A 17,147-nucleotide genomic window follows, 5' to 3' on the forward strand; every position below is an offset into this window, starting at 1 on the left:
CTTTTATAGATTTTTATTTTTACTTGTCAATATTTACATATTAAGATAAGACAAAAAAAAAATCTGATTTTACTCTTAACATTTATTACTCATTTCAAATTATTTTCCCAACTCAAATACAATTATACACCATTTAATAGGGATATTGTGATAAAATATCTATCTTAATCATTGTTTCTTAAACAACGTGAAAAGTCAAAACGTAACAAGTAAAAGTGAACGGAGAAAGTATCATTTCTTTTTTCCTCCTTCCGACCTAAAATGATCTTTGATGAGCAAATGACATAATATAGTCCTCAAATATACCCTAAGCAATTTTGATATTACAAAATAGGTTAAAAGTGAGTGCTTTTAGTCTCTCTTAAACGTTTCACAAACTAATAGTTAGATTAACAAAACTTGTGAAAAAAGGAAAATTAACGGGACTCACATTTGGAAGTACTATTCTTACTGTTTTGTCTATTTGTGGTCTATCTCTTATGTTTTATGCAATTTTTACTGTTGCAATTTCTGTGATTTGACGTGATTTTTACGATGTTTCAAGTGATTTTTTTTTCTCCATAAATCTAGCAATCAAATTTATTAAAAATTTAATAAAGATTAAAAAACCCACTTTTATCAAACTTAAAGGACAAAAATATTCAAAATTATATTTGAAAGTCTATTTTAAACTTTACACAAAAATATTTGAAAGATTCCTTTTTGCATTGGAATTCTCCTTCCCTTTCTGCTTTTATTTTTTTGTTACAGAAACAGCACAAGTTAGAACACCATACAATGCTTCGAACTGATTATATCCCAATAAAGACACCATTTTTAATGTTGGATGACAACTTTAACTAATTAGTATTGACAATAGCACAGTCACAAACCAATCTTTAGCAAAATCCTAGGTTCCTCTAAACATGTCTTTTTCACATTTTGCAACTTCACAAATGTGAGTATGTGACTATTAAAAAAAAAATTAAAAAATCAAGATTCACCCCAAAACCCATTGAACCAAAATGGATTCTTCAACTGAAAACTTTTTCAAAATCCTTTTAAGAAACCCATCTTCCATTAAAACAAAGTTACAAGCCAAACAACTCCATGCCCAAATTGTAAAAACAAGAGGTATAAGGTCTATTTCACTTGCCACCATCATTCTTAGAGTTTACTCTGACCTTAACCTTCTAAAAGAATCTTTACAAGTTTTTAACACTTTTCATTATGTACCCACAAAAGCATGGAAATCTGTTATAAAGTGTTATTCTTGTAATGGCTATTTTCTTGATTCTTTATCTTGTTTTGTTGAAATGAGAGGTTGTGGAAAGTTGCCTGGTAGAGATGTATTTCCTTCTGTTGTAAGAGCATGTACACATTTGAAGGAATTGAGAGTTGGTGAATGTGTTCATGGTTGTGTTGTTAAGTTTGGTATGGAAAATGATGTTTATACTGGTAATGCACTTATGAATATGTATGTAAAATTGCAGGTTTCGTCGAATGATTGTAAGGTGTTCGATGAAATTCCTCAGTCAATTCGCTTTAGTAGTCGTAAAAGCAGCAGTTTGGTTAATAATAACAATGTATATGGTATGGCCCAAGATTCTGATATTGAAATTGATGGTATTGGTGAAGTACCAGTTCTGTATCAGGAAACAAGAAATGAGTTGATAAGGAGTGAAAAAAGTCATTTTGATAGTGTGAGTAAGATTTTTCAAATGATGCCGAATAAAGATGTTGTTTCGTGGAATACTGTGATTGGTGGAAATGTACAAAGTGGGTTGTATGAGGAAGCTTTGGATATGTTAAGGGAAATGAGCAATGCTAATTTGAAACCTGATTGTTTCACCTTGTCGAGCATCCTTCCTGTCTTTGCGAGGCATGTAGATGTCTCAAAGGGAAAAGAGATTCATGGGTATGCAATTAGACGCGGGTTTGACAAAGATGAGTTTATCGGGAGTAGCTTAATTGATATGTACGCGACTTGTACCAGGGTTGAGGATTCTTATAGGGTGTTCGATTTGTTACCAGAAAAGGATGACATTTCATGGAATTCGATAATAGCAGGATGTGTGCAAAACGGTACTTTTGATGAAGGGCTGAGATTGTTTAGGCAGATGTTAGCTGCTAATGTCAAGCCTGTTGAAGTATCTTTCTCAGCTATATTGCCTGCCTGTGCTCATTTGACCACACTACATCTGGGGAAACAGCTCCATGCATACATAATAAGAATGGGGTTTGATCAAAACATGTATATTGCTAGTTCACTTGTGGACATGTATGCCAAATGTGGGAAGATAATGACTGCTAGATGGATTTTTGACAGGATGGAGGTACACGATTCAGTTTCATGGACAGCCATAATCATGGGCTATGCATTGCATGGACATGCCAGCGAGGCCATTATTCTATATGAGAATATGCAACGTGATAGGATAAAACCTAATGCTGTGGCTTATTTGGCTATTCTAACTGCTTGCAGCCACGCTGGTTTGGTTGATGAAGGTTGGAATTATTTTACAAGTATGAGCAGATATGGTGTATCTCCTGACCTCGAGCACTACGCTGCTATTGCAGACCTTCTTGGTCGTGCTGGAAGATTAACGGAAGCTTATAAGTTTATCACAGACATGCCTATTAAGCCCACCGGGGGTATTTGGGCTACGCTTTTATCAGCTTGCCGAGTTCACAAAAATGTTGAACTGGCTGAAAAAGTTGCCAAAGAAATGACTAAAGCTGATCCTGGGAACATGGGACCTTATCTGCTCTTGTCAAATATGTACTCTACCGCTGGAAGATGGAAAGATGCATCAAAATTAAGAACTACTATGAGGAAGAAAGGAATGAGAAAACCACCAGCCTGCAGCTGGATAGAAGTTAGGAACCATGTTCATGGTTTTGTTTCGGGAGACACATCTCACCCATATTATGATCAGATACACAAAGCACTAAGAGATATTTATGAACGCTTGAAACAAGAAGGTTACGTTCCCGAGACGAGTGAGGCACTACATGATGTTGATGAGGAGCAAAAGAGTGATTTGCTCTATACTCATAGTGAACGGCTTGCGATAGCATTTGGCATTATTAGTACACCTGCTGGGACGACCATTCGCATAACCAAGAATCTCCGTGTATGCGTAGACTGTCACACAGCCATAAAGTTGATATCCAAAGTTTTGGGGAGAGAGATAATTGTGAGAGATAATAGTCGGTTTCACCATTTCAAAGATGGGAATTGTTCATGTGGAGACTATTGGTGAGAGCAACTATCAAGTGTATCCATTATTAGCAGCAAAGGGCTTCATATGGGAAGGTTCTGAGGAAATGACAGATTATGTAGGACTTCCGGAAGTCTCTAGTATTGTGCATTCTAGTAGCAAATCTAGAGATCATGCCTCAGTGCTTTGGTCTAAAAGTTAAAAGGTCCTTCGGACGCTGTTCAACAATAAGGTATTGGGGGCATGGATTTCATCAATCCATAAATGGCCTGATGTGAACTTCCCATTTTCTCCTGGTGTTACAAAAGGTTAGAGACCTTGAAGCTCTAATATTCTTGTGTCTTTGTTGGTGACGACATTTTGGAATTTCACAAGGTCATATTCAATTGAGGAGGATTCTTGGAACTGGACCTTTTAACTTAACTATTTTTTGTGTAAATTACAAAATTTTCTGACGGTTGAATGTTTTGCACCACCTGAAAAGAAGTTGCTGAAAACTGTGAGTCTTTTGATGCCAAAAAATAATGCAATCTTTGTCATTTTGGAAGCTATCTTTGTAGGTTAAACAGATCTTTTGATACTTAAGAAGGATAAGATATGGAATTTCTAAATGGTCAAAAGGTGTTGTTTCTTTACGTTTGCTTAATTGTTTCTTGGCGCTGAAAGGTTTAGGAGCTCTCCTGAATTCGCGCAAAGATTCCGTTCCTCTTCTGACTATATTGGTTTAGATGGAAGCTTCATTGCTGGTAACAAAAGCTCCTAAGAGCTGATGAATACCTATGACCCCGTCCACATAACCTGTCGAGGAATCTCTTTGTACTCAGTCATCAACCTTTACCCCACTGCAGGTGCTGGCTTCCAATGTGGGGAATGATAACTCCACTTCTGTATTGTCCTAAACTTCAATACTACATTGAGCTCCTCTGTACTCAGTGGCAGAGACATACATATGAAATTGGTACATATACAGAGGCATCTCTCTTTGCGCAAAATTCTGCGCATGCCACTGTTTGTACAAATAAAGTATGCTGAATAGGTCTTCAAAAACTGAAGTCTGAATAAAACAACAACGTAATCCCACAAATGGGGTCTGGGGAGGGTAGTGTGTACACAAACCTTACCACTACCTTGGGAGATAGAGAGGTTGTTTCCGATAGACCCTCGGCTCAAGGAAAAGCATATCAAAACAGTATGGAACAGAAATAACAGAAGTAAAGAAGCAACGGCAAAATACTATAGATAGCATGACAAAACAATCTGAGAAAAGGAACAGTAGCTACAACAAAATAATACTATGGATGGATCTTTGTTGTGGAGTTGGGATGGGGAATGGTTGAGATGATGGTGTTTGTATTTTCTTATAGGAGTTGGCATTTAGGAGACAAAACCTATATCACATCAGGAATAAGTCATAGTACCAGTAAAGTAAGCGTGAAATGGGACCAAAAAAGAGACAACATATAAAACAGTAGTACTAGTTTTATACATGTGTCTGAACTGATAATGTATTAGGTCATTTGCCACTATTTGTTATTTGTTTCTTGGCATGTGAAAGCAACAATGCAGATGCACAAGTAGACAAAGTATGCCTGTGATTTTCTTATGTTCGATCCTTGTGATCTTTTTTGCAGTCTATTTTGTTAAGTGTTTATGCTGGAGAAAGTGAAGAAAATGACCATGATTTCATCTTACAAAATGATCTCATAGTCAGAGCATGCGAAGTGAGACAAAAAGGATGTTCTGATTAATATGCAATTCTGCAGTCATCACTTAATTTAAAATTTATAAATAGCTTTCCTCTTTACTTCTTATCTTCTTTGTTTTCTTTTTTGGATGTATGTGTAACTTTTTTTTGTTATAAATATTTTAGGTAGATTAAAGATTGATAATTTCTTACAATCTATGAGGTAACAAAACACAGGAGAAAATGAAGTTGAGTGTCAATTTAGACGATACAACTAGTTGGGGCACTTGAGGGTGTGACCTAGTGATCGATAAAGTGGGAGAAGAATCGTGAAGTTTCAAGTTCAAATTCCAGCATAGACAAAAAATGCTAGGTGATTTTCCCCATATGTCTAAACTCAGAGGCGGATCTAGGATTTAAATTTTAGGGGTTCAACATCTTAAATTTTTATTACTAAACCATTATATTTATAAAGTTATGGGTTCATATTTACTATTTATGTAATTTTAGTAAATTTTTACACATAAATTTATACCCCGCATCGAAAGTTTGGTGTTCAATTTGAACCCCAAGTTGTAGAGCTCCATCCGCCTCTGCTAAACTTTGGTGGGTATAGTTATTCGAAACTTATGCTAATGGTAGCAAGTACTTAGTGAAATAATCGAATTGTGCGTAACTTGACCGAACACCACCCTCATTAATAAAACTAGTTGGTATTAAGGTTAAGTCATTGTTGGTGGACTTGACATTAGGTCCTATATTGGATAGGAGTTTCTTCAGTTTGGTTAGAGATGGTTCATGGTATATTAGTGTAGAATTTAGTGTGAATTAATGAGATTCTTAGTCTTAGGAAACAATCTTTTCTTTTATTCCAACAAAGACAATTTATTACGTTTTGGAATGAAATGAGCCAAGATAGAAAAATACGAATATTCAGAATTCATATGTCGGTTCCAACTAATTTGAAATTAGAGGCATTATTTGTCTCGTATCGTTTTGTGTGTGTTTTTTTTCCCTTTCCTTTTTGTTAACTATGAAAGAGAGATAAGCCAAACTTTTCTATAAGAATACTTTTATAAATGTTGAAGCTAAACTGACTCTTGTCTATATTATGGCAAGCGAATATATAGGGGTAGGTAACCTATGCATTTTGATGCCTTGTATTTAATTAGCAGATTTGACGTAATCTCCTTTAGAAATAAAAAAGGAAAAGGAAATGAAAAGGACGAAATATTTCGTGTTTCAAATGAATTGTTGATTTTTAAGAAATTCTGTTTCGAAAAATAAGGAGGGGGGGGGGGGGGGGGGGGGGGGGGGGAAGTTGTTGATATCTTCTTAGTGGTGAACGTTTCAATTTTGACCTCTCTATGAGTCAATGTACAAAAACTATATTAATATTCTTTAGTTATGTCTTTGTTTTCCTCAATTTGCTTTGACACATTCACGTTATCTAGCTAAGATTATGTATAAAAAAGTAAAATCGCTTCAAATCGTCAATCCAACCCAAACCATGTTTGATCAAATCATTAAATTGAATTGTTGGACACGATATTTTAAATTAATATAAAAATGGTACTTGTTCAATCAAATCAAATTTAATTTCGTGAGCTTTTATTTCAAATTGGCCAAAAAAAAAAAAAAAAAAGAGAAGACAACCATATTGTTCAACGTGCAATAATTAAAAATTCAAGTAGATGGTCGAGAGATTTTTTTTTTTCTTTTTTGTTATTCGGCTACAGTAGCAGCCATTTGCGTGCTTGGACTCTTTATGGGAGAATCCAAGCCATACACGAAAAATCACAACAATTTCCCATTCTAGAGACGTAGTTTCTCACGAATTTAATGGTCTTTTTCATCCGCGCGTAATAAGTGCCTAAGCCACTAGTGTTAGAATTCCTTGACCTGGTCGGCTTCGGGTAATGAGGGGTCTTGGGCTGCGAAGGATTTTGGGGTAAAATTAACTTTGTTATCTGATGACAGACGTGTGATTGAACTCTCTTTGAATTCATCCTCTCTAGAACACACCCTAGGAGGGGTCGACATCTCCTAAGAGATAATATTATGTAGACTTATGTAATATACGTATGCCAAATCAAGAAACTATTAATGTATTTACAAATCTTAATCCTGGAAATATACCACCCAACTTTTCTTTATTATTCAAGACGCCACAATGTTTTTTTGTAGATATTGAATTGGAAAAGTAATTTCAACATGTTTCCCCATTTTTTGGATTGGTTTGTTTATGTCCATAAAAAATGCTATATATTGAAAAAAGTTGAATTTCTTTCACACAAATTATTAATTTTATTTTATACACAAGAAATGTCGACCAAAGTACATCAACCATAAGTCGGAGGTGTTGAACATCACCGGATGAAGAAGAGGCGGATCAAAATATGAAGAAAGAAATTCAAATTGATGTGAATAAGAGATGCCTCTCTAAAAGAGGACCTGCAGAACACTACAACTTGTACAAAGATAATCAAAGCAGGCTCTCTGAGACAGTAAGTGTTAGGGTTAGGTTGATTTGGAACGATTACGAAAGTCTCTGATAGTTAGATCATTTGAGAGCCTTGCAAAACTTTTGAAAGTTAACTACAATGACAAAAGTCTGACCCAACTAAAACTAATGCTATTTTTCAAGCCATTTGGTGAAGGTAATGTAGTAACACATCTAACAAAAATCATGATAATAGGATCTCCCATGTTACAATTTTTGTAACTTGCTGAATTTGAGTGCATTATGAAGGAATATAGGTAATTTGAAAAGTATCATAAGATGTCAAATGTCGTGTCGGATTTTTTTTAATTGCCTTAAAGAAAGATAAATCAACAACAAATATACCATATATCTCTTTTCGAACACGTTTTTCTTTTGATTTTAAACACTGTTAACACACGTTGTCAAGATTTGAAGACATTTGAAAATTTGATAGTTTCTCTATAAAATTTAAAATTGTAAATTTGCCTTGCTACTTCTGAAAAGCATTTACATGAAATTAAATTTTTTAAAGTTAAATCTACTTTGTTTAAAAAAAAAAGGGGACAATACCCTCTTATAAGGAAGAATGGGCTGCGGACATTAGCAATTAAGAATATAAAGCTAAGAAACAATGATAATTCAAAACCTTTTAACAAAAATTTTAAAATAATATGGACATGTACATCTATATTTTCTAGAAAATTTTAGCATACTAGCTTGAAATTTGAAAAAATTATAATAACCACCAAAATTAATTATAGTTAATTAATCCCATGGGCCACAAGTGGTGTCCGAAGAAATTAGAGGGTATACGCAGACCTTATTCCTATCTTGAGAGGTAGAAAACATGTTTCCACTTTCCAGTAGGCCCTTAGCACAATAGTTAATATGCAAAAAGAATATTAATCCTCTTAAAAAAATCATTTTAATCTTCTTTCCTGGAGAATAATCACAATATGTTCTTCTTCCCCTTTTCTTAATTATTCTCCCAACATCTAAGGTTTTTCTTTTAAAAAAGAATTTATCCCACCGAAAAAAAAAATAATTGGTAAAAAAAATATAATAATAAGAAAAATTTTAATAGCTCCGTTGGTTGGTTAATTGAACTAATAAGTTTGAACTTTCATTTTATTAGTGAGTTCCGTTCCCCCCGCTGATACCCTCCATTTTCCCTTCCCTACATAATTCAAAAAAAATAAAAAAAATATAATAGTAAGAAAAAAAAAAGCCAAGAAGAAAAAGGAAAAGAAAAAGCTTAATATTTTCCCAGCTTTTCTTTCTTGTATCTCATTTCCCCTAATTTCTCACAAATCTTCTTCTCTTACACAAGCAAAAATCCCATTTCTCTTTGAATCAAAATTCCCATACAATTTTCCTTAGATTTCATTTCCATTGTATTCTCTCTTTTTTCTCTCCCCTTTATTTTCACTTTCCTCTATTTTTCCATTTCCATTTCCCTCTTTCATTTTCAATTTTTTTTTTCAAGAATCCAAAAAACCCACTTCAGATTTAGGGTTTCTTATCAAGTTTTAATTTTTCTGTATTTTTTTTCCCACTCATTGTATTATTCTTTTATTTTTTTTACAAAAAAGAAGAAGGGAAGACTGTTGTTGAAAAATACTTGTTCCAACTGTTTCCATATATAATACAACTAATATTAGGCTTTAGGGCAAGGGGTCACCAAAAAAAATAATTTTTTTGGTGTATTTTTTTTTTTTTTGGGGTAAGGTAGATTTTTGCTGGATCTGGGGTAATTTCCAGATTTTAACAGTAGTTAATAATTAATAAATCTTTTTGGTTTAATTGGGTTTTTAGTTAAATCAAGAAAAGATTAAATCTTTAATTATGGATCATGTTGTTAGTGGCAAGTTTAAGCTTGGTAGAAAGATTGGTAGTGGATCTTTTGGGGAACTTTATTTAGGTAATCTTAATTTGTATTTCTTGATTGTTGTTTATTACAATTGTAGCTCAACTTTTATGTTATGGGGTTTGTGTTGACCTTGTGTTTTGATTTTTGTATTAGGGGTAAATGTACAAACTGGAGAAGAAGTTGCTGTGAAGTTGGTGAGTATGTTAATTAGCTGAAATATGGTGTTTTATTGTGTTAAAGATTTAGTCTTTTACTGGAATTGAATGAAATTATAAATGTTGGTTTAGCTGAAGTTGCTGTCAATTGTCTTAAGATTGAACCTTTCACTAGCTAAATAAACTTAACAACATGTTAAAGTTAAAAAAGAATTGAGTCTTTAGCTAGAAGATGAGAAAATTGTTCTTAAGTCATTAGTTCTCATAATATAAAACTTTAAAAAAATATCATAGATGCACATTGCTATTTTGGCTGAATGTTCGAGTGACATTGCGTGTTTGGCCCTTTTTTCCGGTGTTGGTTTGTTAGTGTGCATTTTGCTTAGATCAGCATATTTGTTTGGTAGGGGACCCTATTGTAATACCTTATGGACTTCATATGTGGTTTGCTTCTCAGCTTTTGTCACCATTTGTCAAGTGTTTTAAAACATCATGAATAAGATTTCCTTGCGCTTTCTATGCACAAGTCTATTTCCACTGCTATTCTTAGACCTGTAATTTTTTTTCTGGATACATTAGCTTTGCTGTTTCTAGAATCTAATTTTTTGGCTTGCAGGAATCAACTAAAACAAAGCACCCTCAGCTTCACTATGAATCAAAGCTGTATATGCTTCTACAAGGAGGAAGTAAGTAATAGCTTCTACCCAGGAGTTTCAATGATGTTATATTTTCTAAATAAACTAATCTGTTTTTTTTTTTTCAATTCATTTTCTTACTTTAAGCTGGAATTCCACACCTCAAGTGGTTTGGCGTTGAAGGTGAATACAATGCCATGGTTATCGACCTTCTTGGACCAAGTTTGGAAGACTTGTTCAACTATTGCAATAGGAGGTTCACTTTAAAGACAGTTTTAATGCTGGCAGATCAATTGGTAAATAGCCGAAACTATACACTGATTAAAGCATAATTTTTGTAGCTATTTGCCTAAGACTTGTTCTCTGATGAAGATTAATAGGGTTGAATATATGCACTCAAGAGGATTTCTTCACCGTGACATCAAGCCCGATAACTTCTTAATGGGTTTAGGGCGTAAAGCAAATCAGGTGTGCACTTCATCATATGTTCTGTAAGTGTACATATATTTCTATGGTTAACTACAAGGTCATATGCTCCTATTCATTTGGACTAGCTACTCGTGAATGTTCTCCAACCACTTATTTCAGTTTCCTGGAACAATGTTCAAAATCCAGTTCATTATGAAGCTGCATATACTTGGACACAGTTAATATGTTCAAATATTTTCTTTTTCCTTTAGTGTATGTTTCCAGCATGATTCTTACGCTTTAGCATGGGAGGAAGAAGTTCTAATTACCAACAAAATTCTGGTAATTAGACACTTGCAACTGGAAGAATTTTCCTATCCGGAAACTAGTGGATGAAGTTCGTCCCAACTTTTAGTTCCTAAAAATTGACCTGGCCTAGGGAATCTGTTATCGTATGAGCATTTTGTAATTACTGGTTCTGTCTCTGTGTTACTTTGTATATCTACATTAGAACGAGTTTATGAATCTGATGGAAAAACAATTCCTTAGACATGACCTGTGCATCTCTAAGTCAGTTTTTGGTGTTTTATTCTGCTATAACAGGTATACATCATTGACTATGGTCTTGCCAAGAAGTACAGGGATCTTCAGACACATAAACATATACCATACAGGTAAAAAATGTAAACCTCTTATGTTCCTCAAAGATCTCATATGGTCTTCTGTTTCTAGAAATTAAAGTGGAATATTACTTGCTGAGGTGATTTAATATTTGGCCAATTGACTACAATGTGTTAGTAACCATGATTACTTGATAGAGAGAAGCTGAAGGTTGAATCTTTTTCCAATTGTTTCTTTGGCGGCTTCCTTTTTTGACCTTTTTGAGTAGTGAGGGTTTAAACTTTTGGTCGAACCTAGTTATGACCTTCCCTGCTTTGTTATATTTGCTCCAAAGTTCTCTTTTGCATAAGCTGAATCAAAGAAGTTCAAGCTGCCCTTATGGATACGGAAAACCATCTTGGTTGATTAGACTTGTATAGATTTTGAATGCGGATGGTGTATTATGTTATTGAGAAAACAAAAGGCTGGATGAAATGTTTCTGCCCCTCCATTAATTCCTGTTTAAAAGCTTCTTTATTTTTTGATAGTTAAATCGTTTGAGAGCCTTGCAAAACTTTTGAAAGTTAACTACAATGACAAAAGACTGACCCAACTAAAACTGATGCTATTTTTCAAGCCATTTGGTGAAGGTAATGTAGTAACACATCTAACAAAAATCATGATAATAGGATCTCCCCTGTTACAATTTTTGTAACTTGCTGAATTTGAGTGCATTATGAAGGAATATAGTAACAATTATTACTTGATAGAGAGAAGCTGAAGGTACTGCTACCTTCTCAAAAAAAAAAAAAAAAGAGTGAAGCTGAAGGTTGAATCTTTTTCCAATTGTTTCTTTGGCGGTGGCTTCCTTTTTTGACCTTTTTGAGTAGTGAGGGTTTAAACTTTTGGTCGAACCTAGTTATGAACTTCCCTGGTTTGTTATATTTGCTCCAAAGTTCTCTTTTGCATAAGCTGAATCAAAGAAGTTAAAGCTGCCCTTATGGATATGGAAAACCATCTTTGGTAGATTAGACCTGTGTAGATTTTGAATGCGAATGGTGTACTATGTTATTGAGAAAACAAAAGGCTGGATGAAATGTTTCTGCCCCTCCATTAATTCCTGTTTAAAAGCCTCTTTTCTTTTGCACTCTTGTCTCTTCTATATACACATCCAAGCTTCTCAATAATTTAAGAAACAAATTATGATTGTTACCATTCTCAAAAAAAAAAAAAAAAAAAAAAACAAATTATGTTATCATTGTCAAAAAAAAATAAAAAAAATTAAGAAACAAATTTGGAGGATCTGCATTCTTAGCAAGCTTTTCTTTCCTTGACCTTATTTTTAAAAGAGTTTTGAGTGGATTATTGGAGTGTAATATGGATTGAGTGACTTTTTTGCTTCCTTGGACAGAGAAAACAAAAACCTCACAGGAACAGCTCGTTATGCTAGTGTTAACACCCATCTTGGAGTTGGTAAGCGAGGATGATATTACCTCAAACACCTAGTAGTATTTTAAACTTTACATAATTACCTCTCTTCCTTGTATGCAGAACAAAGCAGAAGAGACGATCTGGAGTCTCTTGGTTATGTGCTTATGTATTTCTTGAGAGGAAGGTTTGGAATTTACAGATAAAGTTTATATTTTGTGCCTCCGTCTTTATTTCCATGTGCATTATTTTTCTTACAATTAACTTATTTGATTGTCTTTACTAGTCTGCCATGGCAAGGTCTGAAAGCTGGCACCAAAAAGCAGAAATATGACAAGATTAGTGAGAAGAAGATGCTTACACCTATAGAGGTAGTGACTTTATGTACATTATATTTTCCATTCCATATATAACCTGTCCTACAGGGGACAGAATACCGGGTCTTGCAATTATATCTGTCCTAAATTATACTGTCTGCATCAAACTGCATAATGACATTACACTGGTCTCTGTTAAGCAGGTGCTTTGCAAATCATATCCCTCAGAATTCATATCATATTTTCATTATTGCCGATCATTACGGTTTGATGACAAACCAGATTACTCATACCTGAAGAGGCTATTCCGTGACCTTTTCATTAGAGAGGGTATGTTTTCTGTTTTAGGATGCTTGTAGTTTCAATTATCTGTTTCTTCCTTTATATTATCTCTTTGGCGCAACAAGTAATATTTCTGTAGTCTTATACAATAAACTTCTTTTTGTATACATTGTAGGTTATCAATTTGACTATGTGTTTGATTGGACTATCTTGAAGTATCCACAGATTGGCTCCAGTTCAAGAACTCGAGTCTGTGTCTTTAATCTGCTCTCGCTAAAAATTATCTACTGTTATTTTATGTTTGCATTCTAAAATCTTGCTCCTTTTTTTTTTTTTTTCCAGCAACCTATTGCTAGATCACCTGTGAACCCAGGACCATCAATTGAAAGAGCAGAAAAGATCCCTGGTACTGTTTCAAGAAACTTTGGCTTCAGAAGTAGCAGCTTAAATTTCTCATATGATCATTGACATGTGGGCTCATGGCGTCCTTTGTCTCTAATCTAATCTATGCTTTTAACAAAATAACCAATTATTGGGAGCAGAATAGCACTATAAATTTCTAATAATAAGTAGTTTCAGAAGACCCACTAGAAGCACATAAAGGCCTGTGAAACCATTCACTGTCAGAGGGGAAGACACACGGTGCTCAAGTATGTGCATTGACTATAAGTTGGAGCTACCTTAGAGGCTTTCTTAATCTGGGGAAATGGGTACTCTCCAATGGGTTCTGAGAAAAAAAGGCAATATATGAGCTAAATAAGGCTAGGGCATTTTGTTTTGTTTCTGTTTCCTCCTGTGTTTTTTCTACCGTTTTTTGGTTGAATTTCTGGTATCGTGTTACAGATTTATAACCTGAAAGCTAATATCAAGATTTGTCTGATCTCTTCTTACAGTGAGGCAGGAAATGAAAGATAGGTTTTCTGGTGCTGTGGAAGCGTTTACTAGAAGGAACGTGTCTGGAACTGGTTTGCAAGGGGACCATTTGAGACAGCACAGATCTTCAGATGATGTACCGTCATCTAAGGATGTGGTAAGTGTCGAATATGAATTTTTTAATCTGCCTGAAGCCTGTAGATTCCGTGCAATATTTCTGCATCCTCCCAAACTACAGGCATCAATTTATTGGTGTCTGAACTGCTGATTGTGGGTTATCTTCTGATGCACTGTTAATATTTCAGCAAGCTGATGCGGAAAGAGGGCGTGTATCTCGGACTGGTAGCACCTCGAGGAGGGCTGTAATGGGAAGTAGCCGACCAAGCTCATCTGGTGAACCCACTGACAATCGCACTGGTCGATTAGGTTCAAGCAGTGGCCGTATTTCCACTACCCAAAGAGTACAACCTGGATTTGAATCCAAGTCATCATCGTTTACCCGCGCTACTGCAACAAGAGGTGGTAGGGATGATGCTCTTAGGAGCTTTGAGCTGCTAACTATTGGCACCGGAAGAAGGAAATGAGGCCATTATATATGATGTCTAATAGCTGCCCCCTCAAGGTACCAAAACTTTTACCGCTGGCATTTAAGTATTTTCTTAGGGTGTGTTAGGTATGGAGGAAAACATTTTCCATTTTTCCCATGTTCGGTTGGCCAACATTTTTGGAAAGTAATGTCCGTAGGAAAACAAGTTCCTTGAAAATGAGGAAAATGACTTCCCTAGTGGAAGTAGGGAAAACAAGTTTCACAAGTGGCATTCCACATTGATTGTGTCCTGCCACCTCATCTTCACCCCCACCTCCACACCCCTACCCCCCACCCCACCCCACAGACACAAAAAAACTTCGAGAAAAGGACAAAAATGGTCCTTTAACTATGATAGTAGGTTCAAAATAGTCCCTTAACTATGCATTTGACGGTTTTAGTCCTTTAAGTTTGTTACAAGTTAACAAAAACGGTCCCTTAACTATGAGAGTAGGTTCAAAATAGTCCCTTAACTATGCACTTAACGGTTTTGGTCCTTTAAGTTTGCCATAAGTTGACAGTTTTAGTCTCGACAAAATATTCATCAAACTCTGTTTGTTAGATTTGACGAGAACTATGAAAAAAAGGGAAAAATTAGTGAGAACTCTAGATCGGTCAAATAACTCGGGACAAAACCGACGGACGTTAGTCAGTTATAGGATGGACTTTTGCGCATTTTTCCTCAAAAATAACCGATGGACTTCCGTTGGTTTTCATAAAAAACAATAAAAATTAAAAAAAAAATAGTGTCCCTCGATTTTATCCATCGGTTTCCGTCCATCATTTTTTTCGCTTGTTTTTGGTAGTGACAACTTTTTTAGTTTCTGCTATTTCTAATTTATTTCTAAAGTCTAGTGTATTTTATTTAGTCGATGGATTCCCTCAGTTTTAATCGATAGAGTCCGTCGGTCTTTGTGTTTCGAGACATCATTTTCTGACATTATCAAACCGTTAAGTGCATACTTAAGGGACTGTTTTTAACCAACCCTCATAGTTAAGGGACCATTTTGTCAACTTATGGCAAACTTAAAGGACCAAAACTGTTAAGTGCATAGTTAAGGGACTATTTTGAACCTACTCTCATAGGTAAGGGACCATTTTTGTTAACTTGTAACAAACTTAAAGGACTAAAACCGTTAAGTGCATAGTTAAGGGACTATTTTGAACCTACTATCATAGTTAAGGGACTATTTTGAACCTACTATCATAGTTAAGGGACCATTTTTGTCCTTTTCTCAAAAAACTTCCACCTCTCATAGTATTTGTGTAGATTATATATAAATTTGTTTAGGGTAATATTTTTTGCTTACGTACCGAACTCAAGAAAATAAGTCAAAAACCCAGTTATTTTCCCGAAAAACATTTTCCTTCATACCGAACACCCTTATTCTTGATATATTAGTCCTCAGCTAATTTGAAATTTTGCTGGTTTTTGCTGATAGTTGAGCAGCTGTCTTTAAGCGCTTCCCAACAAGCATGCACTGATTCTTGCAATTTATCAGGCTTGCTAAACTTTCAAGAGATAGGGGGGTGTTTCTGTTTTGTATATTTGAGAATGCCTCTCTAATGTGTGATGTTGTAGACCGGGATTTGTCGCGAAAATAAAAATATTTCAAATCTCTAGATTGCTTCATGCAGAGATGAGCATAGCTCCCTTCTTTTTCTGATGCATGGCTGCTGTGTTTGCGAACGAGGAGGATGTTTAGTGGAAAGTAAATAGTTCATGGTTATGTAGTGTAGTTCCGATTACTTAAGGGGCTACCTCGGTACTTTCTCTTAGTCGTGTGGTTCTTGTGCCAAGAAAGATTTTCATATACTTTTTATGTAATGTACCTTAAATTTCTGCACTCTAATCTTTCTTCCCTATATGATTTGTTACTATGAACTTGAGTTGTTATTTAATTAATCCAATTTGATGTACCTTAAATTTCTGCCCTCCAATCTTTCTTCCAATTTGTTATTTGCAAGATCTGTCGTGTATATGATTAATGTTGAGATGAATTTGATTTTATAATTTGGTACTTGGATCTATATCTGTGGAATTTGATGTGATAGTTAAGAATTTACCTTGTTCTTTTAGCTAATTTTGACAAAGTGTGTTCGATTTTTATTAAACAAGACGACTAATCTTCATATGATGTTATGGCCCAATTTTACAAGGAAAGAAAATTTTGAATGGAAATGAATGGAACATGTTAAGCTATAACCTTGGATCAAGAAAAATAAATACTAAAATTTTGTCTCCCCTAATTTTTTTTTCGATAGTTGTGTGTCTATGAATCTCAACTTGTGTGCGTTGCGATTATGTTATTGTGTCATTCTTTTTCACCAGAAACTTGAAAATTAAGTTTATAACTCGTTTTGGCACTCTATAAGACATAACTATTCTACCTAAGTTTTTCAAAGAAGTAGAGCCTTATTCGAAAACTTCTTATTCCACTACAAAATAGTATTTGCTTTTCTTTGTTCATTTTATAAAAGGGATTATAATTATTCAGGCACATTTACTTCGGACAACTTTTTTCCCGAAATTATTTAAACTGCTGGCATAGTTGGATGCGAAAGCCTATTAAAAATGAGTAGCAAACATCAAATAAAATTATGTGATAATTAGAATTCTT

At 34.6% G+C, this 17,147-nt stretch overlaps 2 protein-coding genes across 2 annotated transcripts; both read left to right on the forward strand.

Moving 5' to 3' along the window:
- Positions 1–716: 716 nt before the first annotated feature.
- Positions 717–4,838, forward strand: LOC132610904 (putative pentatricopeptide repeat-containing protein At3g23330). The gene has a single exon (XM_060325314.1). It carries the CDS (start codon positions 1,005–1,007, stop codon positions 3,243–3,245), a length of 2,241 nt encoding a protein of 746 aa, XP_060181297.1. The 5' UTR covers positions 717–1,004; the 3' UTR covers positions 3,246–4,838.
- Positions 4,839–8,617: 3,779 nt separating this feature from the next.
- LOC132608831 (casein kinase 1-like protein 10) lies at positions 8,618–16,453 on the forward strand. Its single transcript, XM_060322594.1, has 15 exons — positions 8,618–9,293; positions 9,396–9,436; positions 10,014–10,083; positions 10,180–10,328; positions 10,405–10,500; positions 11,044–11,114; positions 12,452–12,513; positions 12,592–12,655; positions 12,755–12,839; positions 12,989–13,115; positions 13,243–13,316; positions 13,410–13,473; positions 13,961–14,097; positions 14,246–14,562; positions 15,969–16,453. The coding sequence occupies exons 1-14, from the start codon at positions 9,218–9,220 to the stop codon at positions 14,522–14,524; spliced, it is 1,395 nt and encodes a 464-aa protein (XP_060178577.1). The 5' UTR covers positions 8,618–9,217; the 3' UTR covers positions 14,525–14,562; positions 15,969–16,453.
- Positions 16,454–17,147: the final 694 nt, after the last annotated feature.

The sequence above is a fragment of the Lycium barbarum genome, chromosome 9 (genome assembly GCF_019175385.1).
Source record: "Lycium barbarum isolate Lr01 chromosome 9, ASM1917538v2, whole genome shotgun sequence".
NCBI classification, from domain to species: domain Eukaryota; kingdom Viridiplantae; phylum Streptophyta; class Magnoliopsida; order Solanales; family Solanaceae; genus Lycium; species Lycium barbarum.

Bases quoted from the DNA above. Each gene is read 5' to 3' on its own strand.
- LOC132610904 (XM_060325314.1), top strand. From the start codon at position 1,005: ATGGATTCTTCAACTGAAAACTTTTTCAAAATCCTTTTAAGAAACCCA.
- LOC132608831 (XM_060322594.1), top strand. From the start codon at position 9,218: ATGGATCATGTTGTTAGTGGCAAGTTTAAGCTTGGTAGAAAGATTGGT. The intron at 9,294-9,395 runs GTAATCTTAATT...TTTTTGTATTAG, and splicing joins TTTTGGGGAACTTTATTTAG to GGGTAAATGTACAAACTGGA. The intron at 12,514-12,591 runs GTAAGCGAGGAT...CCTTGTATGCAG, and splicing joins TAACACCCATCTTGGAGTTG to AACAAAGCAGAAGAGACGAT.